We start from the raw sequence: 22,268 nt of genomic DNA, 5'->3' as shown, positions 1-22,268 counted from the left end.
CAGAGCACTGTGGAGTGGGTCTGGGGTACAGCGCGGTACAGTGGGTTTCACAGAGCACTGTCGAGTGGGTCTGGGGTACAGCGCGGTACAGTGGGGTTCACAGAGCACTGTGGAGTGGGTCTGGGGTACAGCGCGGTACAGTGGGGTTCACAGAGCACTGTGGAGTGGGTCTGGGGTACACCGCGGTACAGTGGGGTTCACAGAGCACTGTGGAGTGGGTCGGGGGTACACCGCGGTACAGTGGGGTTCACAGAGCACTGTGGAGTGGGTCTGGGGTACACCGCGGTACAGTGAGGTTCCCACACCCCTGACCCCCGAAAACAACAACCCCAACCCTCGCTCGCACACAGCACACACAGACTGGGAGAGCTTCATAAATACTGGCTTTATTTCAAAGTGTTTTTCAAGAGGGATTCTGAAGGATACACATACAGTACAAACATTATGAGGGTACAAACACTTCAAAACTGAACTCGTGCCCAAGCCAGTGCAAAGCACACACACACACACACACATATAAATATAAATATACAGGGTTTAAAACAGACAGCAGTTAAAAACAGGAATAAACAAATAGGTCCCGGTCCTTCTCAATTAAAAACGAAGGATTAAGACGTACCCACCGTAATTATAAAAGGACACACAAATCTGATAAAATCACATACAAACCTTGTACAAACACATCATGAACTGTTAAGAGAATACAACCATGCAAAAAAGGAGTCCCGTCTCTCTTAAGGGGGCAGACCCCTCCCCCATGCATTAAAACAGCTGCCTGCTCCCGATTATCATCAGAAAGGGCATTGCTTCCCCATGCCAGTGCAAGTATCTATTTATCTACGGTGTAGAGCTAGCTGGGACCTCCCCTTTAAGAGTTGCACTGTTGCCGTACAGTATATTATTTTAACACAGGAGAGCAGAGACCCTGCTTGGTGGGGTGGGTTTACATGCTGTGTGCTCGACAGTAAAGTTGGCTCATCTTTGCACTGGCACATAGATTCACAAGTATACAGTATCTACCCCACTGTCTCGGAATCACTACTGCCCTATGTTAAGAGAATTTGTTCTACAGCAGCAGAATATTAGGATCTCAAAGGAGGATCAGAAACATTCTGAATGTCATGCACATTCTACCAATCACATTCCAACCACTGAGGAAGTGGGATGGCTAGTTTCTGCATAACAGCAGCCTGGAAACCCTGACCATTTCCTTGTTGATCTTGTATCGACTGTGACTTTACACTGCCACCACACTGCAGGTTCACTTCCTGTGTTACACTCCCGTCCTACGGTGCACAGGAAATAAGAAAGCCTGTGGGTGTCAGGTAGGGTCCTATTACCTGTAACACACAGGAAGGCAGTGATTTTAATCAGCAGCGAAACAGCGAGGGTCTCGTGCGTCCCTGGAGTGGGGGAGGTTAGTCCTGTCTGCTGGACCGTAATATTCTCTATGGCTTTACCATTTCCAGAACAAAGTGCTTTACATCTTCATAGAAAAGTGAACAGGTAACACGGAGGCAGGAAACAGCAGGAGCCTGCCACTAAACCACAGAAGCGGGGAGCAATGGGGAGCCAACACTAATTTCATATTCAGACACCAGGTGGCACTATGCACAATGTTCAACTGCTAACACCTGAACATGACGTTGCTTTGTGTCCTACAGACCAGACGCTGAATTACATTGTACATATCGTGGTCCCTTGATATTTCACTGTTTGATAATTAAGACCAGCACTTCGACGCGCTGAAAATATGTGAACCGTGAATCTCGTATTAAAAATGTGCACTCCGCTGCTCTGGGCATTAACTCATACAGCGTGTTTACAAAAACAAACACAAAAATACAGTATTATAAATTCCTGCTATTAAGAGCATTACAAAAAATACCCCAAACATTCACTGTACTGGTTATTGTACAACACATAGAATCTGTAAAACAGACCAGCAGAAGAGAGGAAAAGAGGAGGAGTAGAGGAGAGGAGGGGAGAGAAGAGAGGAGAGGAGGGGAGAGGAGAGGAGAGAGGAGACAAGCAGGTATTTAAGACATAGGAAGGGACTTGAGATTCAAATCCAGGTTTTATTGCAGACTGGTCTCTCTCTGTGGAAAGTCCAAACATGTTGTCCACGACACACACAACGACACAGCAGCACAGTCTCTGCATGTCGAAGTGTCCCTGTGTGCGTGTTTGTGCCAGTGCAGTGTGTGTGTGTGTGTGTGTGTGTCAGTGTGTGTGTGTGTGTGTGTGTGTGTGTATGTGGGTGTGTGTGTGTGTGTCAGTGTGTGTGTGTGTGTGTGTGTGTGTCAGTGTGTGTGTGTGTGTGTGTGTGTATGTGTGTGTGTGTGTGTGTGTGTGTGTGTGTGTGTATGTGGGTGTGAAGCAGTGGGGTGATCGCTGGATCGTTCACATTTAAAAGACGGTGTTCCTGAATCGGAAAGTTTATCAGAGCAGCGCAGGACGATGCAGGACAGGCTCTGAACACACAGCCTGGTCTGAACATCAGTAAGATGCTGGACTGGATTCAGGTTTTTTGTCATTAGGTCTGGTGCAAAAAGATGAAAACAGTGAGTCTCCCTGGACTCCAGACAGCAATCCCAGTCAGTCTCGCTTTGGCCACTGATTCGTTTTCTTCTATAGCTACTGGGACATTACAAGTAGTGTTGGATTACCATGTGCCCCCGAATCACAGCACAACAAAAACACCCTTGAGCTGTTTGATGAAGGGCCCCAGCTTACAAGCAGTAAGTCTGGAAGATAGTTCTCAAAACTGATGCTGTGTTCTGGAATATTTTATAAAAAAAAAAAAAAATTCAAAACCGATCCATTGTAATAAGTGGTGTGTAATATCTTCCCTCGATGTGGAGGGTTACTGCAGTTACATGTCAAGATCTGGAATGCGCATCGCGTTACCTCGCGTTGTGTTCTTCTGCTGGTGGAGAAAGTAGTTCCTAAACAAGAGGTGGTCTTCTTGTGGTGGGGAGGGATACTGCTGCCTCAGTGTGGTGATGAGGTCTCAGGCAGATTGTGAGGGATTACAGAGTGTTAGTGTGAGTTCTCTGAGTGGAAGGACAGTTCACTGGGGTCTCCATGCAGCAGACAGTGTGCTGGCAGTCTGTCTGTCTGACAAGACATGACTAGATCAGATTCAAATACAGTTCAGGTCCATCTATCCATTGCGAATGATTACAAAAAAAACAATAATAATAATAATAATAATAATAATAATAATAATAATAATAATACATTTAAAAATGAATTAGTAATGATCATAATAAAATAAGTGTGGAATTGACTTCAGATCAGACCTCCCTTAAAAGAGACACTGAAAGCTCAGTTACGATCAGCAATTGTGCTCCCCTGAACTGTGCAGCTGGGGGTTCCCCTCCTGTCTGATGGCTGCCCACCCAGATTCACTGCTGGCTTGTGGGGATCCCAGGTGATCTTGTCCCATTAATCCTGAGCTGGGCAGCGGCGCTTGTTGAACTGCTGCACACACTGAGCGTCTGTTTGAGGGGTCGTGCTCCCCAAGTCCTGGCAGGTTCTGGTGTGTCTGTCTGTCTGTCTGTCTGGGTGTGCGTGTCCATCTGTCTGTGTGTGTCTGTATACGCGTCTGTCTGTCGGAGTGCGAGTGTTTGTCTGTCTGTGTCTGTATCTCTGTCTCTGTCTCTGTGCGTGTCAGTCTGTGCTCCTGTCCCTGTGTGTCTGTGCTCAGTCACAGTCTGTGCTCCAGTCTCTTCTCGACGGCTCTCAGCAGCAGCTCAGAGTACTGTTCAAGCAGAGCCAGCGTCAGCTCCTCTCCCCCCCCTCCAGAGAGCCTCAGAGCCTGGCCCCCCCTACCCGGCTCAGCCCCCTCCACAGACTCCAGCTCCGAGCGCACAGCGGAGAACGTCTCCCACAGGATCCCAGCCATCTCCCTCTTCTGCGAGCCAGACTGCCCTCCAGCACTGCCACTGCCCCGGACCTGCGAGAGGGAGCCAGAGAGTAAGCAATGACTTGAAACCCATTTCTCTTTTTATCCTTTTTTTTTTTTACTTACAGTTTTACTTTAGTAATGCGTTTTTCTTTCTCATTTTAGAAAGACAGACATGGAGACAGAGAAACAGATATGGAGACAGATAGAAAGACAGTCAGGGAGAGAGACAGACAGAGAGACAGGCAGGGAGACAGACAGACAGGCAAGGAGAGACAGACAAGATGACAGGCAGACAGACAGATACACTGACATGCTGACAGACAGACAGGCAGACAGACAGAGATACAGACATGAAGACAGGCAGAGATACAGACAGACAGACAGACAGACAGACAGCCAGCCAGACCGGTGCCTCACCGCTCGGTACAGCTCCAGGGCTCGGTGCAGACTGTTCTGCAGCTCCAGGGCAGCCAGGTGACAACTCTGCACACTCACTGCAGGCTCTGAGAGGGAGAGAGGCATTCTCATACTCACAGCTAGCAACTTTTAAACAGGTAAAAAAATAAGCTCTCTTGCTAGCTAGCAGCCTGCTCAGTGCTACTGTAGTGATGCTTTGTGAAAATGGCCCCTGGTGTTTTCCTCAAATTAGCTTTCAAAGCCTAAAAGTGCAAATTATTGTTTAGCGCTACATGAAATGTAAAGTGCATCATAATTAAAGTCACTGGGTCTTGCAATATTAGACTTCACTGTGTGGCATTAACACACACACACACTCAGGGTAGTATTGCCATCTACCTGTGTCCCTTTCATTAGCTCTAATTAAGTGTAGATTGAAGAATCTAAAGTACAACCCAAACTGCAAATGGAAATAGACACACACAGGGAAACCAGAAAACAAGAAAACATGACAGTCAATGAGACAGAATGAGAGTGAGCGAGAGAGTGAGTGAGAGAATGAGAGCGAGAGAGAGAACGAGAGAATGAGTGAGCGAGAGAGTGAACAAGAGTCCGCGAGAAAATGAGTGCGCGAGAGAAGGAGTGAGAGTGAGCGAGAAAATGAGTGAGCGAGAGAGTGAGTGAGCGAGAGAGAGAGAGAGAGAGCGCGGGAGGGAGAGTGCAGTCTCACCCTGCAGGCAGCGATGGTTCATGGATGAACAGAGTGAGCAGTTAGTGGCGGAGGAGACAGGCCAGAAGCTGGATGTAAAGAAGAGCAGGGGCAGGGCCAGTCGATGAGGCGGCAGGGGACAGAAAGACAGCAGAAGGGAGGAGTGGCGGCGCCGACTCGAACCTGGGTCCGGGGGGGCAAGGGAGGTGCAGAGGAAGGGACTGGGGACCAGGTCCTGGGAGCCAGCCTGCCCAATCCCAGTGCTGACACAAAAGGAGTCCTCATTCCTGGAACCACAGCGCTGTTCCTCCGACTCAGCAGGAGCAGTGATAGCAGGGCTGGACTCCGCCTCGGCTGGGGTCTTCTTCTCTGCTTGCCCCCCGGATGCACCCTCCAGACGGGCTGAACAAGAGGTCCCCAGGGCTGGCTGCTCCTTCTCTGCCCTGCTGGGACTTAGGATCTCCTCCCCCGGGAAGGTCTCGTGCTTGGAGCCGGGGGAGAAGGAGGCCAGCGAGGGTCTGTCGGGCAGCGGGGTGGGGATATCGAGGGCCAGGTGTGGGCTGCCAGCCCTGGGAGAGGACAGCCTGGAGTGGAGCAGCCCTTGTGGGGAGCGCAGAGTGGCACTGCCCCCCGAGGCACCGCCCCCGATCAGAGTGGGGACTACAGCCGCTCGAGGGGCCTGGACAGAGATTGAGGAGGAGGAGGGAGAGAGGGACAAAGAGGTAGAAGACAGTACAGCCACTGGGGCAAATGTCTGCTTCCCCTGGTCTTGGACAGAGCTTGATTTGGAGGAGGTAGAGGAAGGAGGGGGAGGAAGTGGGACAGAGAGGGCAGGGGGAAGGGAGGTAGCAGAGGAGGGATGGGAGACAAAGCGATAGGGAACAGAGGGAGAGGACATAGAGGAGGCAGGAGAGGGGGAGTGAGAAGGGACAGGGGGACAGGAGACAGTGAGAGTGGGGGCAGAGGGAGAGGAGGTAGAAGAGGCAGAGGAGGGAAGGGAGAGAGAGGGGGCAGGAGAGGAGGCGGTAGAGGAGGGAGGGGAGGGAGAGGTGGAGGAGGCCAGGGCAGGGGCAGGGGCAGGACCGCTGGGGTCCCCTGTCTCGCTCAGGTTCAGACTGTCCCCCATGGAGACAGAGCGGGACATCTTTGCCATGGAGCTGGTGGTGGGGTTCATGTAGGAGCGTGGCTTCCAGGCCCGGGGCTGGCAGGGGCTGTCCTTGCCCAGCGGGGAGGTGGGGACGGCGGGCAGGGAGCGCCGTGGGGCCTGGGGACGTGCCTCTCTGTCTCTGTCGCCCGGCTGGGGGGGTGTCTGGAGCTCCTTGGAGGGACTGGCCAAAGCCAGCGGCTGATCAGCTGCCCAAAAAAACCCCAAAAAAGCAGAGAAACGGACGGGGGGTTAATGTAACACAGGCACCACATTTTAATTCTTTCTTCATTGAATTTTCTTTCACCCTTTATATTTCTTTCTTTCAACAAATTGTTAATATTTGCACATATTTATTGTATATTGCACAGCTCTCTATCACTGTATTGTATGGTACAGCACTCGGATCTATATTGTATATTGCACAGCACTCTATCCCTGTATTGTATATTGCACAGCACGCTATCCCTGTATTGTATATTGCACAGCACGCTATCCCTGTATTGTATATTGCACAGCACTCTATCCCTGTATTGTATATTGCACAGCACGCTATCCCTGTATTGTATATTGCACAGCACGCTATCCCTGTATTGTATATTGCACAGCACGCTATCCCTGTATTGTATATTGCACAGCTCTCTATCACTGTATTGTATATTGCACAGCACGCTATCCCTGTATTGTATATTGCACAGCACTCTATCTCTGTATTGTATATTGCACAGCACTCTATCCCTGTATTGTATATTGCACAGCACGCTATCCCTGTATTGTATATTGCACAGCACGCTATCCCTGTATTGTATATTGCACAGCACTCTATCCCTGTATTGTATATTGCACAGCACTCTATCCCTGTATTGTATATTGCACAGCACGCTATCATGTATTTTAGATCTCATTCTTACCGTCGATCGCCAGGTCATGCACTGAATGACACTTCCTCATGGTGGCGGCTGCACTCTGCCCCCTGGCCGAGGCCCCCTGCCCTCTCGCTGTGTTGCCGATCCCCCTGCGACCCTCAGCGGCGGGGTTACGTTTCTTCTGAGCGAAGGGGAGGCGAGGGGGGGGGTCCTGGGCAGGCTGGCCCTCGCGGACCCCAAGCAGCCCCCCCTCCATGAGCGGCTTGACCTCTGACACCGGGGGCCGTACCCCCCCTCCATTCTGGGAGTTCACTTCCGAGGCGCTCCGGCTGGGGAAAGGAAACTGACTCCTGTTGGGGGCGGGAGAGAAACAAGTCCAGTCTGAAAGGATCCCAGGGATTCAGCATCAGCTACATGGCTGGGTAGCCCATTCCTTACCCTCACTACTCTTTGTGTGAAGCAGTGGTGTAGTCTGAAATCTGGTCGCACTGTTTGTTTAGCCTTCTTAAAGAAGTAGTTTGTAATAGAAGAAGTTTCTTAATGCTCTTTTCATTGCATCAAGAGGACTGCTGACTGACTCAAACAGCTGTGCGTGGATGTAAGTCATGTGACTTCGCTTGCCTATCATGCGAGTTCCAGCTCTACTGCACCACTGCATCTGGTCACTTTATTTCCCACTGTGTCCCCTGGTTCTGGTTTCTGTGCCGCGCCTAAAGTATTGGCTAGGGTTAACTTTGCCACCTCCTTGTAACATTTGAAAAGACTTGATCAGGCACTCCGCTAATCCCTCTGGAGCTCCTACCTGATGGCGGAGGTTTGGCACAGGAACCGGGATGAGATGCTGAGATTCTCCGCGCTGCTCGCTGCTCTGCACGCGCCCCCTAGAGGAGAAAACACAAAACATACCGCAACAACAGCCTTGTTACCAGCAGGGGGCTCCACACACACCGGCACGCAGCAACTGGATTCAATCAAAGAATACAGTGGTGCCATATTAAAGCAACTGAAGCATTTCAATAACACATGTCTGATTGCATGAAGCCGTAGACCATGGAAATAGCAGCCGCTGTAGCTTTAAATGAATTGAAATGTCCTAATCAACTAAAATGTGTTGACGTGGGGGCAGTCTTGTATCATAAGAGACACGGAGGACTGTTCAGTTTCCAGTAGTGAGGAGTCACGGGTTGACTGGACAGATTGTAATCATGCGTTATACTGTTACCATATTAATAGTATCTGGACAGACTGTCGGCACACTGACCACAACAAGACCACGATTCAGGAGAGAAGCACAGGGGTGCAGGTTGGGGGGGTTCAAACAAAGATTCCAGTCACATGCAGGGCTCCCGGGTGGCCAGTCGGGGGGGTGGGGGGTGGGATGCGAGACTGGCAATGCCCCGTAATGATAATGCACTTTGCCAGGCAGAGTTCCAGAGGTGACTAAGCTTGTTCACTGAAGCTAGTTATACTGCACTGCTGGTTTTACAGAACCACCCTCTCCTGCCTGTCATGTCATGCCCTCCTCTCTCCTTCCCCCCCCCTCTCTCTCTCTCTCCTCCCCCTCATACCTGCACTGTTCAGGTCGGCGAGTGTCTCAAAGTGCTGTTTGAGGAATGCTTCCTGATCGGGCGTGGTTGGTACCGCCCCCTCTGATACACTCCCTGCAAACTCCTCCTCCTCTTCATCTAGCTCCTCCCCCTCGGAGGAGTGCCCGTCCACACTGAGCGGCTCTGTCACCTCCGAGTCTGAAACACACGCACACGCGTGCACACCGTCACTGCCTGGAGCCTGTTTTTTAGCCTTTACTGTCACCCTATGTGGAGTTTAATTATTTATATGTGAAAAAAATCACTTTCACTTGTTGTGATGTCATGTGCAGCTATGACATCATGGAACTCCTGGTGATGTCATATATTCTGGCAATACTGTAGCTCATCTATATCTTCACCTCAAGATATAGATGTATATATACAGCAGATATATATCTGAAGAGCACACATTTACACACTGTGTGTGTAGTTCACGTGTAATGTACTTATATACACATACATGTATATAACCAGCTACAACAGTGCATTGACAGAGACAGAAACAGAGACAGAAAAGGGGAGAAAAAAAGCAGCAGTAGAAAACCCCTTATAAAAACCCTTTTCTTTAACAGTGTGCCTGCAACATTAAGCAATACAACATGAGCTTCAGGGCTTATCTGGAGTGTCCCCAACGTTTCAAATATGTGTGTATGCTGTGGTGGCAGCAGTGTGATTGTGGGGTAGGGTGTAGGGTGTAGAGTGTAGGGTGCAGGTTGTAGGGTGCAGAGTGTAGGATAATGGGTGTACGAGGTAGGGTGCAGGGTGTAGGGTGCAAGGTGCAGGATGCAGGGTGTAGGGTATATGATGCAGGGTGCAGGGCATAGAGTATAGGGCGTAGGGATCAGGGTGTAGAGTACTGGATGTAGGGTGTAGGGAGCAGGGTGTAGAATATAGGGTGCAGGATGCTGGATGCAGGGTTTAGAATATAGGGTGCAGAGTGATGGATGCAGGATGTAATATATAGGGTGCAGGGTGCTGGATGCAGGGTGTAGGGTATGGAGTATAGGGTGTAGGGAGCAGGGTATAGAGTATAGGGTGTAGGGAGCAGGGTGTAGAGTATAGGGTGCAGGGTGTAGAGTATAGGGTGTAGGGTATAGAGTATAGGGTGCAGGGTGTAGGGTATAGGGTGTATCTGGACTCACCCTCTCTGGGCCGTTCAGGGCTGGACAGACGGCTGCTGCAGTAGTCCATTGAGCAGGCACTGTCTGGGCTGTGCTTGTCATGGCAACTGTTACCTGGGTAACCCCGTCCCAGCTTCCCCTGGGGCAGCTCCTTCACCTGGTACTCACTGAGAGTGAGGGGAGGAGGAGGGGGGAGAGAGAGAGAGAGAGAGAGAGAGAGAGAGAGAGAGAGGGGGGAGAGGGAGAAAAAAAATTAAAAAGTGCGGGGGTATGAGGCACTTCTACAACCCATGGTTTTCTCTGGTTGTGTAAAGACAGGGTTATTCCATTTCAATATCATGCAGTTCTAACACTAGAGCAGAGGAGCAGTGTGTGTGTGTGTAGCCCTGGACTGTGGCTTTACCTCCCGGCCAGGCTGACACTGTCCTGGGCTCTGTCGGGGTACAGCACGGGCTCCTCACTCTCGGGGTGCACTCCCTCCTCTCTGAAGGGGGTCAGCTGGATGGAGTGGGGGCGCGGGTACGGGCGAGGGAACCCCAAACAGGACTCCTCAACCTGCAGGGCGGGGGAGAGTCAATGGAAATGTCTCAGTGTCTGTGTGTTGAGGGGGGTTACAGTGCATTGCAGTGGGATTTTAGTGGAGAACAGACTTTGTTTTATGAAAGTATTGTCTCACACTGTGTCTAACAACTATATATTGCGTCAAGTGATTTCAATATCATCTCCCCCCCTCACCTCTGCTCCGACTGTCTGCAGACTGGCTGTGCTGCACCCCAACCCCTCCCCTCTCCCCTCTCCCCTCTCCCCTCTCCCCTCTGCTCCGACTGTCTGCAGACTGGCTGTGCTGAACCCCAACCTCTCCCCTCTCCCCTCTCCCCTCTCCCTCTGCTCCGACTATCTGCAGACTGGCTGTGCTGAACTACAACCCCTCCCCTCTCCCTCTGCTCCGACTGTCTGCAGACTGGCTGTGCTGAACCTGAACCCCAACCCCTCTCCTCTCCCCTCTCCCCTCTCCTCACCTCTGCTCCGATGATGAGCAGGCTGGCTGTGCTCCCCGCCCCTCCCCTCTCTCCTATCTCCTCTGCCCTCTCCCCTCTCCTCACCTCTGCTCCGATGGTGAGCAGGCTGGCTGTGCTCCCCGCCCCTCCCTGCTCCGGCTCCAGGCTCAGCGTTTCGAGCTGCCGCAGGTCCAGCATGGATTTCACGGTGAGCTCCGCGCTGTTTCTACGGTGACACCAGCGGCGCCGGGGCCGAGGGGGGGCGGAGGACAGGGGGGGCTCCTGCGCAGCTCGGCCCTCGTCCAGAACCCCCCGCTCCTCCTCCTCCTCTATCCCATCATCCTCCGCTTCCTTGTCGCTGTCGGAGGACATGGTGACGGGTGGGGGGGTGCTAAACGTGTCGCGCCTGGAAGGGGAAACGGGGGGGGGGCGATAAGGAGTGAAGCTCGACACGCAGGGAGAGTGTGAGTGTGAGTGTGAGTGTGTGTGTGTGTGTGTGACAGTGTGGGATTATTTGTGTTTTTGTGTAACTCCCAAGCTGATGAGTGTGTGTGCGAAAGGAGAGCGAGTGTGTGTGAGTGTGCGAGGCGTGTGCGCGTGTCTCACCTCAGAGTGGAGTGTGAGTGTGCGAGGCGTGTGCGCGTGTCTCACCTCAGAGTGGAGTGTGAGTGTGCGAGGCGTGTGCGCGTGTCTCACCTCAGAGTGGAGTGTGAGTGTGCGAGGCGTGTGCGCGTGTCTCACCTCAGAGTGGAGTGTGAGTGTGCGAGGCGTGTGCGCGTGTCTCACCTCAGAGTGGAGTGTGAGTGTGCGAGGCGTGTGCGCGTGTCTCACCTCAGAGTGGAGTGTGAGTGTGCGAGGCGTGTGCACGTGTCTCACCTCAGAGTGGAGTGTGAGTGTGCGAGGCGTGTGCGCGTGTCTCACCTCAGAGTGGAGTGTTTTCGCGGGGGAGTTTTCTGGGCCGGCTTGCCTTTCTGTTTCAGCTCCGACAGCCTCTGCCTCATCCTAATGGTCAGCTCTGGGTTCAAACGCCAGATGAAGATACAGCTGATAGAGAGAGAGAGAGAGAGAGAGAGAGAGAGAGAGAGAGAGTGAGAAGTGTCCCAGCATTCCTGTATCAAGAGTGCATCTCATGTTAACGCTGGGATGAGCCTGAACCCCCATCAATGCAGGGCTCTGCCAGAATGACGGCAGTAGCAGGAGGGGATCAGTCCCACTCTGTGTTGTTATCTGCTGCTGTGATTATTGACTGGCCTCTGCATCGACATCACTGTCGTTAAGCAGTGGAAGCCCCAGTGCAGTCAGGTCCACACTGCAGGACCTGACTGTCAGGTCAGCAGGGTTCCATCCTCGTGTGAACGTACCTGTCTCCCGAGGCTGAGATCAGGTGCTTGCAGTCGTTGGTGAATTTCATCCCCGTCACAATCTCTGCAGGACAAGCAAAGAGAGCTCATCAATCAGTCTGCGTTCAATAGAGTTAACATGGAGCCCGTCTGTGTTCTCCTCCCATCTCCCTTCTCCTCCCCCTCTCTCCCTTACCTCTGCTCTGATTGGCTGCAGGCTGGCCATGCTGCAGTCCCTCCCCCTCCCCCTCCCCTCTGCTCTGATGGGCTGTGGGTTGGTCATGTCATACCCTCCACAGCAGTCATTACCAGTAGATTATTGACCTCATCTCTCCAGGGCCCTTGTCTTGGTCAGGAGCTCCTATCTGTGTCCGCAGCGCTTGATCCAGCAGGTAATGTGTGGGACAGGAATGCTTTAATGAACAGTGTTGGTGTGAATGCAGTGCAGTGAGGCTCTGACTCCTACCTGAGTGTCCAAACATGGTGGCCACGCACTCGCCAGAGTAGAAATCGAAGATGCTCAGGTTCTTATCTGAACAGCTGGTGGCGACATAGAGCCCTGAGGGGTCTGTCTGCACCTGTGAGGGAGGGGGAGCATTTACTGTAACAATAAGAATATTTATACTAGAAGTTCCATAAGTAGTGTGTAGGGTGTCTCCTATTGGACCACTTACCATGGAAGATTTGCACAGCAATTTCATATTTCCCATGATTCTACTGTGCATTTCCCATAGTTTACCAGGGTTTGCTTTGTTGTTTTATAATATGCTTTACCATGCCTCTCTGGCTTTACAGAGCTTACCAATGCTTTACCATGCTTTTGCCTATGCTTTACCATGCTTTACCATGCTTTTGCCTATGCGTTTGCCTATGCTTTACCATGCCATTTGTATGTATAACTCTAACTGTATCAATAGCAGTCATGCTGTGTGCTGCTTGCCTTGATCAGAGTCCCGTCCTCTCCCTGGGAGCCCTTATACAGCTTCTTCTGCTTCCCATTGCTGATGTTGAATATCCTGAAACACAAAGAGCACCCTGTTAGAGACATCACTCAGCTAAACCCAGAGAAGCAAGGCCTCTGCTTCTTCAGCACCTGCGTGCACGAGACAGAGCCCCGTGGTGAACCTGCTCGCCGGGCAGCGATCAGGCCATCAGGCCATCCGCTGCTGTGACAGTGAGCAGCCACGAGTCTGCTGGGTGCAAATGGGAGTCTTGATTCCAAGCTGGATGTGCTCTGTAGGAATATCCCTGAACACTCTTCAGCTCTGTAACAGTGTGCCTTGGAAAAGGCACCCTTGAACTCTTGTGGTGAATAGGAGGATTATACTGTAGGCAAGGTATCCACACAGACACACAGGCACATGCACACACCACACAGCAAAACGATTAGAAAGACCAGACTGAGAGCAATGCTACCGTGTGCACATACATGCAGCCCTCCCCAACGCTGTCATTACACGTAATCACACACACACACACACACAATCATTACACGTAATCACACACACATGTGTGCAAGCATTACATGTGATCTCACACACACACACACACACACACGGAAAGTTCCAAAGCTGAGTAATCTGCTCTTTAATCCTGCCGCCGTGCCCTGAACCTGCGCACTAATCCACTGAGCGCACCACCGCTGCCCGCTGTTGTGCCTCACCGTGGAGGATTACTGGGAACACAATGACACACACAAACAGCACAGACACAGACACTCTCTCTCATCTCTCTCACATATACACAGACACACACTCAATCACAGACACTCTCTCATATATACACAGACACACTCTCTCTCCCTGCCTCTCCCCTCACCGGATGCTGCGGTCCTGGCAGCCCACGGCAGCGTACTTGCGGCTGGGGTCCACGTCCATGTCGTACAGGGTGGTCTTGCGCACGATGTGGTGAGTGCGGGTGAACCGCGTGCCCTCCGCCGTCTGAGAGAGAGGGGGGAGCGAGAGAGCGCGTCAGGACAAAGATAGAGGGACATGAAGCAGAGGAGACAGAGGGCCAGGGGTGACAGCTACCCTTCTAAAGGTTTACCTTCTAAAGGCATGGGAAGGCATTGTGAGGCCAATACAGAGGTATGGTAAAGCATATTAAAAAAACATGGCAAACCACAGTAAAGTAAGGTAACTGCATGGTATAGCCATGGGAAAAGAATGGGAGAAAACAGCAAAAATGACCGGGCAAAAATACTGTGGTAAACTTTTATAAGGGTACAAATGTGAGGGTGGAACAAAGCCTTATATACACAGATAGATAGTGCTGTGTGTGTGCAGTGTGTGTGTGTCTCTGTACCTGCTGGGCAGTGTGTCAGTGTGTGTGTGTCTCTGTACCTGCTGGGCAGTGTGTCAGTGTGTGTGTGTCTCTGTACCTGCTGGGCAGTGTGTCAGTGTGTGTGTGTCTCTGTACCTGCTGGGCAGTGCGGAAGTAGATACTCTTGTCAGCTCCACAGCTGATCATCCGCACCTTGTCCTCGTTTGCTAAGGAGAGAAAGGAAAACTGCAGTGAGACATACCTGTCCCAGCCCCAGCCCTCCCCAGTCTCTTTCCTCCCCTCTCTCTGATTCTATTTCTGTCCTCACGCTCTCCCCTCTGTGTCCTCTCTACTCTCTTACTGTGCTCTCTCTACCCCTGTCTCCTCTCCTCCTCTCTTACCAGCGAACCTGACCGCAGTGATGGAGGAGGAGTGCTCATCGAGGGTCTGCAGCAGCCGGTAATCCTGCCCAGCGTCCAAAACGTGGATCAACCGGTCCCGACTCGCCGTGGCCAGCAGGGACAAACCTGCAGAGAGACAGGGGAGAGGAGAGTTAGATAGAGGAGAGAGTTAGAGAGAGGGGGACTGGCCTGCAGAGAGACTGGGGAGAGGAGAGTCAGAGGGAGGTAGGGAGATATGGAGGGAGGTAGAGAGATAGGGAGGTATAGAGGTAGAGAGGAAGGCAGGGATGGAGGGAGTGATAAGAGGGAGGAAGAGATGGAGCTCACTGACCGGTCTCTGGTTTGGAGTACTCCAGGCAAAGTATCTCAGAGTCGTGGGCCTCAACCTTCAGTATCTCCCCCATGGAGTGCAGCTCGTGGACCCTGCAGCACAAACACAGTCCCAGGCTGTCAGTCTGGCCTCCAGAGCACAGCACAGACACAGCAGCGCTGAACAGACAGCTGGCACAGCCCTCCACAAGCACCAGCGCTGACCAATTGAAATGCTCACAGATGCACAAACCACAGGGAGCAATCTCAGCGTGTGTGTCGGTGTGTGTGTGTCAGTGTGTGTGTGTGTATGTGTCTCAGTGCGTGTGCGTGTGTATGTGTCTCAGTGCGTGTGTGTGTCAGTGCAGGTACCTGAGGGTGCCGTTGCGGTCCCCCGATGCCAGGTGCTGCCCGTCTGGACTCACACACAGGGTTCTAATGCCGGTCTTTGTGTCGTTGGATTGGGAGTCCGAGGGCTTCTCCGCGCTCCCTGCTGCACTGCTCTCAGAGTCCACCAGGGCGGCAGTGTTACTGTCCATGTACAAAATCTTTTGAAGATCCTGCAGGGGGCGCCAGAGACACAGCAGAGTCAGAACCAGAACACTGCCTAGCACAGACAGACACACTGCGAAACACACACAGTCTCTCAGTCTCACACTCACATTGCTCAGCACGTTGCGTGTCAGCGCGGCGCCCGGCAAGTCCGTGTTCCAGAGCCGCAGCGTGTTGTCGGAGGAGCAGGTGAGGAAGGAGCCGGGAGACAGGCAGGAGAGAGAGCTGTCACACACCTCGGGGTACACCTGAGAGAGAGAGAGAGGGGGGGGGGGGGTCAGAGACACAGAGAGAGAGAGAGAGAGAGAGAGAGGTCAGAGACACAGAGGGAGAGGAGAGAGAGGAGGGGGGTCAGAGAGAGAGAGAGAGAGAGGGAGGGAGAGAGAGGGGAGAGGAGACACACTTAACATTCAGGATCCTCTTAAATTTACAGGAAAAAATGAAAGAAAGAAAGAAAGAAAGAAAATCAATTCATAGACAGGAAGCACAATGATCATAGCGAGAGCGCCTCACCTCCACGCTCCACACACAGCCAGCGTGGTAGAGTGCTGAGTACACCTTGCCCACTTTGCGTGGCTCCCTCACATCCCACACGTACAGGCTGTGGTCACTGTACATGCAGGACAGCCAGCGGCTCGCAGGGTCATAGGTCACAGCCACTGCGTCGGGGTACCGCGCCTCCGGGTCAGGGGAGAACAGGTGGCTGCAGGACAGAGAACCAAACACAGTCTAGAACAGCCTGTAGAGCGACATTTCTATCAAATGTCACTCTATACAGTGAAACACAGGGGCTGTTCACAGAACAGCCAAGAAACTGATTTAGACTGCTGTGAAACAAGCCAGGAACTGTGTTACATTCACAAATACAGAAACTACTCTGTATGACAACTGAAATCTCAATCTGGTACGGGCATGGAATGTCACTTATCTTATCCTTCTTCTTCTTTAGATTCACTTTGTGTTATTTTCTGTTTCCAGTCCTCTCAAGCTCAGAAGTCTGGAGCACCCTTGTGTCTTCATTAGAGCTCTCAGAATCATCATGTGTCTTCATTAGAGCTCTCAGGATCATCCTGTGTCTTCATTAGAGCTCTCAGGATCATCCTGTGTCTTCATTAGATCTCTCAGGATCATCCTGTGTCTTCATTAGATCTCTCAGGATCATCCTGTGTCTTCATTAGAGCTCTCAGGATCATCCTGTGTCTTCATTAGAGCTCTCAGGATCATCCTGTGTCTTCATTGGAGCTCTCAGGATCATCCTGTGTCTTCATTAGAGCTCTCAGGATCATCCTGTGTCTTCATTAGAGCTCTCAGGATCATCCTGTGTCTTCATTAGGGCTCTCAGGATCACGTCTAAACTATATGAGGTACACCAGAGTGTAACCACTGACCTGTCCCCATGCAACACTCCCCCTGCCCCGACGAGATACAGAAATGGATTTGAAACCCTCGGCTAACACTGCTTTAAAGGGGGGCAGTGCTAATGCTGCTGTGTGAGCACAGCTTTAATAAACACCCATCTCTCAGTGAAGAGTTCAATTCCACGCTTTGTGTAAAACCCTTCCCATTGCAGACAAGCCCTGAGGGCAACACTCATATTTATTTATGAGTTGAAAGCATTCGGAGATGAGACGGAATGCAATACTTCTGAAATGTCTGTGGGGATTGAGATGGCACTGGCCCTCTGTGATCCCTCCTGCATTCAGATATGGGCCCACGCACAGAACGACTTGCATGAATTGTAAAAGAAAGCAGAAAGAAAAAGCAGGAAATGAAAAGAAAAGCTAGGATTGTGTGTTTGCAAGTATTCCTGCATTTGCATCCTGTTCGCATTCCTCTGAGCCCACGGGCGGTCACATGACCCAGCCGGCCCCTGAACAGGCTCTTTGTGCAGAAGCAGTTCCTCTGCAGAGCTGTGTGTCACAGTGAGGGAAATGAAGCTGCTGCCTGCGGTGCACAATTCAAAGTGTTTCAGACTCTGTAATAAAACCAGCTCAGTCAAAAGTGCTGAGTGCATCAGCACACAACAGCAGCCCAGGTGAACCCCTCTGCTCTCTCCCCCTCCCCTCTCACCCAGTAGCGATTTCAGTGCCCAGGCTGTGGGGTCTCCCCTCTCACTGGCCCCTCCCCTCTGCCCTGGCCCCTCCCCTCTCACCTGGCCTCAGTGACAGTAGCGATGTCGGTGCCCAGGCTGTGGGGTCTGGGCAGGGTGCAGATGAAGTGAAGGTTGATGGGATTGAAGGCGCGCACCGTCCCGTCTGCGCAGCCACAGAAAACCAACTCCTCACTGACCGACAGGGAGGAGGCCAGAGTCGTCTGCAGAGAGAGAGAGAGAGTGAGAGAGTGAGAGGAGGGAGGAGGTGAGAGAGGAGAGGGGAGAGCAGAGGATGAGAGAAGAGAGGCGAGAGAGGAGAGTAAGAGGGGGCATAGGGAGCGAGGGAAAGGTAGAGAAAGGAGGAGGAGGAAGAGAGAGGGCTGAGGACAGAAAGAGAGGGAAGGGAGAGGGTGAGAGAGAGAGAGAGAGAGAGAGAGAGAGGAGAGAGAGAGAGAGGAGGGAGGAGGGGAGAGAGAGAGAGCATTGGAGTACAGAGAGAATGAGCTCCGATCCAGTGGAATGAGAATGTGAGAGAGGGGCGAGGGAGCGAGGGGATAACTGAGCACCCCTGCAAGGCAAACTGATGTGCACTTTGCCTTCCAGTTGAGCCAGTCATGGAAGTGAGAATGTGTGTGCGTTTGAATGGGAGGCCTGACCTATTCCAGGGGAATGGAACACCACTTACAGAATGTGGTCAGGTTCAATCTGAAGAGTGACTGCAAATTGAACCTGATCACATGTGAGCAAGCGTGCCTGTCTGTCACTCAGGGACTTAGGCTGAGAGGGGGTCTCTCTCTCTCTCTCTCTCTCTCTCTCTCTCCCCCCCCCCTCTCTCTCCCCCCCCCCCTCTCTCTCTCTCTCCCCCTCTCTCTCTCTCTCTCTCTCTCTCCTCTCTCTCTCTCTCTCTCTCTCTCTCTCTCTCTCTCTCTCTCTCTCTCTCTCTCACACAATGGTGCGTCTGTCTCCCTGCCTGCCTCCCTGCCTCTCTGACCGTAACCCCAAGCCTAATCCAATTAACATTTTTCAAGGACATTCAATTAGCAGAATGAAATAATCAAAATCTAATCTCAGTGTAGATTTAATATAAATAAATAAGTAAATACATAAAGGTATACTTATATAGTGCCTTTCATCACGAACTGAGGGTGACTGTGGGGGTGAGTGAATGATGAGAGGTGGGGTGTGACGAGGTGAGGCTGGACTTACTGTTATACCATCTGTATTCTGTTTGGTGCGAAACGAGAGCGAGTGAGGGATAGCGAGGGAGAGAGGGAGGAGGAGAGAGGGAGGGTAAGGGGAGAAAAAGAAGTTAAACCACTTCAGGTGTCCATCATCTGTAACCAACAACACACACACACATGCACGCATGCACACACACACACACACACGCACACGCGCACGCACGCACGCACGCACGCACACATGCATGCACGCACGCACGCACACACACGCACACACAGAGTAAATGCAGTGTTTCTTATCATTCACTCGTATTGGGAAGCGTGGCTCTCCTCAGTGTACTCACCCTCAGCTCTACCCACTTGTCCAGCAGTCTCTTGTCGTTGAATTCGCAGAGCCTCCCGGCCGAGGTGATGCAGAACGTGCTGCCCGCCTTGCGCCCGCGCCCGCACGCCACCGCCATGAAGAAGTTATTACGCAGCTCTCCGAGCAGCCCGGAGCGGCCCAGCAGAGGCAGCGTGGCATTCACCTGGGGAGGGGAGGGCAGAGACAGGGGAGAGGATGCAGATTTTATCTATGTGCTTGCTTTACTGCACCCTGCTCTGCTTTACTGCACCCGGCTCTGCATCACAACACTCTGCTCTGCTTTACTGCACCCGGCTCTGCATCACAACACTCTGCTCTGCTTTACTGCACCCGGCTCTGCATCACAACACTCCGCTCTGCTTTACTGCACCCGGCTCTGCATCACAACACTCCGCTCTGCTTTACTGCACCCGGCTCTGCATCACAACACTCCGCTCTGCTTTACTGCACCTGGCAGTACCTTGGAGGACTTGGTGTGGTCCAGGTACCAGAACTTGACGTGCCGGTTGCCGGCGGTGACGAAGTAGGAGGAGTCTTCAGAGAAGGACACGCCCGTCACCTTGCTGGAGACCTTGTTAGACGCCACGACCACGTTCTTCTGAAGAACCCAAAAACAAACGAGAGAAAAAAACAGCGTCAGGGAACACGGGGATTACAGTGCGAGCTGAAAACTATGAAGAGTCAAGCAGGTGAACGTTTAGGCAAGGCCCCTCCTCAGTGTCTTCCAGTAATGAAGGAGCCCAAACGAAGAGACTGAGGAAGGCTCTCGCCCAAACATTTGTCGGCTTGACTTCACGCAAAGCTTGTATTTATTCCATGTCATTATCACCCGTTAATGCAGGGCTCCTGGGAGTTGTTTATTTCAAGTTGTGTAACATTAACCAGGTGCTTTCCTCTATCTAGAAAACATTGTGTGAATGACTTTGTGTGTTACCCGTTAGTTTCTTAACAGTTCTACCTTAGAATATATATTACACACAGACAGACACAGAGGAAAAGGTAGACACAAACACATACACAAACATACACACACACGGACATAGGGACAGATACACAGAGAGACACAGACAGACAGACAGATACACAGAGAGAGACACACACAGACAGACAAACACACACACACACATACAGGCAGGCACACAGACAGACAGACACATGAAAACACTGACAGACAGACGGGCAGTCGGACAGTACCTTCCACGCCCACACGTTGACGCTCATGTCGTGCTGGTAGCCCACGCTGACGATGTACTTGCCGTTGGGGGAGAAAGCCACGCAGGCCACGCCATACTTGTGCTCCTGCAGTTCTGAGACCTGAGAGCGCTCTGACACCTCCCACACCCGCACCGCAGGCATGTGACCGCTCTGAGAGAGACAGAGACACAGTGAACACTCCCACACCCGCACCGCAGGCATGTGACCGCTCTGAGAGAGACAGAGACACAGTGAACACTCCCACACCCGCACCGCAGGCATGTGACCGCTCTGAGAGATACAGAGACACAGTGAACACTCCCACACCCGCACCGCAGGCATGTGACCGCTCTGAGAGAGACAGAGACACAGTGAACACTCCCACACCCGCACCGCAGGCATGTGACCGCTCTGAGAGAGACAGAGACACAATGAACACTCCCACACCCGTTTGAAAAGCTCTGAGCTCCAGCAGCAGCAGAATGATCTGGATAAGTAGTGAAGCTTTACTGGCAGGGTCACTGCAGGACTGCCCTGAACACACCCGCACCCAGCACTGCACAGAAACCAGCTCGGACTGCACGGACACAACATTGAGGAAAGGCACTAGCTCCAGCAGTGAATCTGAACGCTGTGAAACACTGGGGCATTTTACGGGTGAGACGTTGTTGTAAGTGACTCTGCAGCTGATGCATAGTTCACACACCCTAGTCTCTGTAAGTCACCTTGGATAAAGACGTCGGCTAAATAAACAAATAATAATAATAACCAAAACTATAAAACTGATGAAGGCACTAGCCGAAACCCTTGTCTGCTAAACTCAATCTCTTCTAGATTCAATAATATTGATGAAGGCACAAGTTGATATATTGGCTTGCTTGACTCGGTTTCTTCTGGTTTCCCCTCAATAACACTGATGGAGGTAGCGGTGACACTGAGATGATAAAGGAGTCGTTCTTGTGTATTTTAATGACACAGCAAAGCAGAGAATCTCACCTCTCCAGTGACCAGGTACTTGCCATCGGGAGAGAAAGCCAGCGCTGTGATTGTTTTCCTATAAAAATACAGAACAAAGGAAATGAATGAATAAAACCCCCCCTCGCTATTCAATACAAGCACGTCATTCTATTACAAGGGTCCTATTGTGAAACAAAATGCACAATGCAAACAGCAATGAAACCAAACTGAACTATACAATAGGTACACTCCACTGCACTGAGCTCAGAAGCGCTTATTGTGCAGCTAAGGAAAATGCAGCGTGTTTGAAGAGCTGTCCTGACCTGTTCAGAATGTGATGCTGCTTGTTCTTCTTGGGATTCAGCAGCACAATCACACACCTGGAGAGAGAGAGAGAGAGGGAGGAGGGAGGGAGAGAGAGAGGGAGGAGGGAGGGAGAGAGAGAGGGAGGAGGAGGAAGGAGAGAGGGAGGGAGGAGGGAGGGAGAGACAGAGAGAGGAGGAGGAAGGAGAGAGGGAGGAGGTAGGGGAAAGAGGAAAGAGAGAGGAAGAGGAGGGAGGGAGAAAAAAAGAGAGGGAGAGAAAGAGAGGAGGGAGGGAGAGAGAGGGAGGAGGAAGGGAGAGAGGAGAGAAAGAGAGGTTATTAATTAATACAGCCTTACTCCTAGCCATGGGACTCACCACTCCCCACTCTCTCGCTGTGTAAAACAGATAGTGCCTCCTGCCCTTTGCCATGCTTACTAACTATTCCAGCAAAAACTGATTCTGAAAATACTGGTTGTGGGGAAGTGAGTTGGGGAAGCATTTCAGTGTTGCACAGAATATTAAAGATCCAGAAAGTGCAGTTGATCCAGTGTGTGCACGCTGCAGCTTGGGCCTGC

At 51.7% G+C, this 22,268-nt stretch overlaps 1 protein-coding gene across 1 annotated transcript in view; it reads right to left on the bottom strand.

Annotated features, from left to right (window-relative positions):
- Nucleotides 1-366: 366 nt before the first annotated feature.
- The window catches only part of LOC117422554 (mitogen-activated protein kinase-binding protein 1), a 27,769-nt gene continuing 5,867 nt past the window's right edge, over nt 367-22,268 (bottom strand). The window contains 27 exon segments of the mRNA XM_058990543.1: nt 367-3,961; nt 4,331-4,416; nt 5,040-6,371; nt 7,074-7,378; nt 7,831-7,909; nt 8,597-8,773; nt 9,760-9,905; nt 10,142-10,293; nt 10,842-11,142; nt 11,658-11,780; nt 12,098-12,161; nt 12,543-12,654; nt 13,017-13,092; nt 13,895-14,016; nt 14,495-14,565; nt 14,740-14,865; nt 15,071-15,162; nt 15,421-15,608; nt 15,711-15,848; nt 16,114-16,303; nt 17,753-17,913; nt 18,899-18,916; nt 19,218-19,400; nt 19,698-19,835; nt 20,432-20,602; nt 21,428-21,485; nt 21,712-21,768. Of these exon segments, the coding sequence (XP_058846526.1) occupies nt 3,713-3,961; nt 4,331-4,416; nt 5,040-6,371; nt 7,074-7,378; nt 7,831-7,909; nt 8,597-8,773; nt 9,760-9,905; nt 10,142-10,293; nt 10,842-11,142; nt 11,658-11,780; nt 12,098-12,161; nt 12,543-12,654; nt 13,017-13,092; nt 13,895-14,016; nt 14,495-14,565; nt 14,740-14,865; nt 15,071-15,162; nt 15,421-15,608; nt 15,711-15,848; nt 16,114-16,303; nt 17,753-17,913; nt 18,899-18,916; nt 19,218-19,400; nt 19,698-19,835; nt 20,432-20,602; nt 21,428-21,485; nt 21,712-21,768 (4,915 nt within the window). The 3' untranslated portion in view covers nt 367-3,712.

The sequence above is a fragment of the Acipenser ruthenus genome, chromosome 18 (genome assembly GCF_902713425.1).
Source record: "Acipenser ruthenus chromosome 18, fAciRut3.2 maternal haplotype, whole genome shotgun sequence".
Lineage (NCBI taxonomy): Eukaryota > Metazoa > Chordata > Actinopteri > Acipenseriformes > Acipenseridae > Acipenser > Acipenser ruthenus.
Note: the sequence above shows the minus strand (reverse complement) of the source record. Positions and strands in the feature narration are given on the sequence as shown.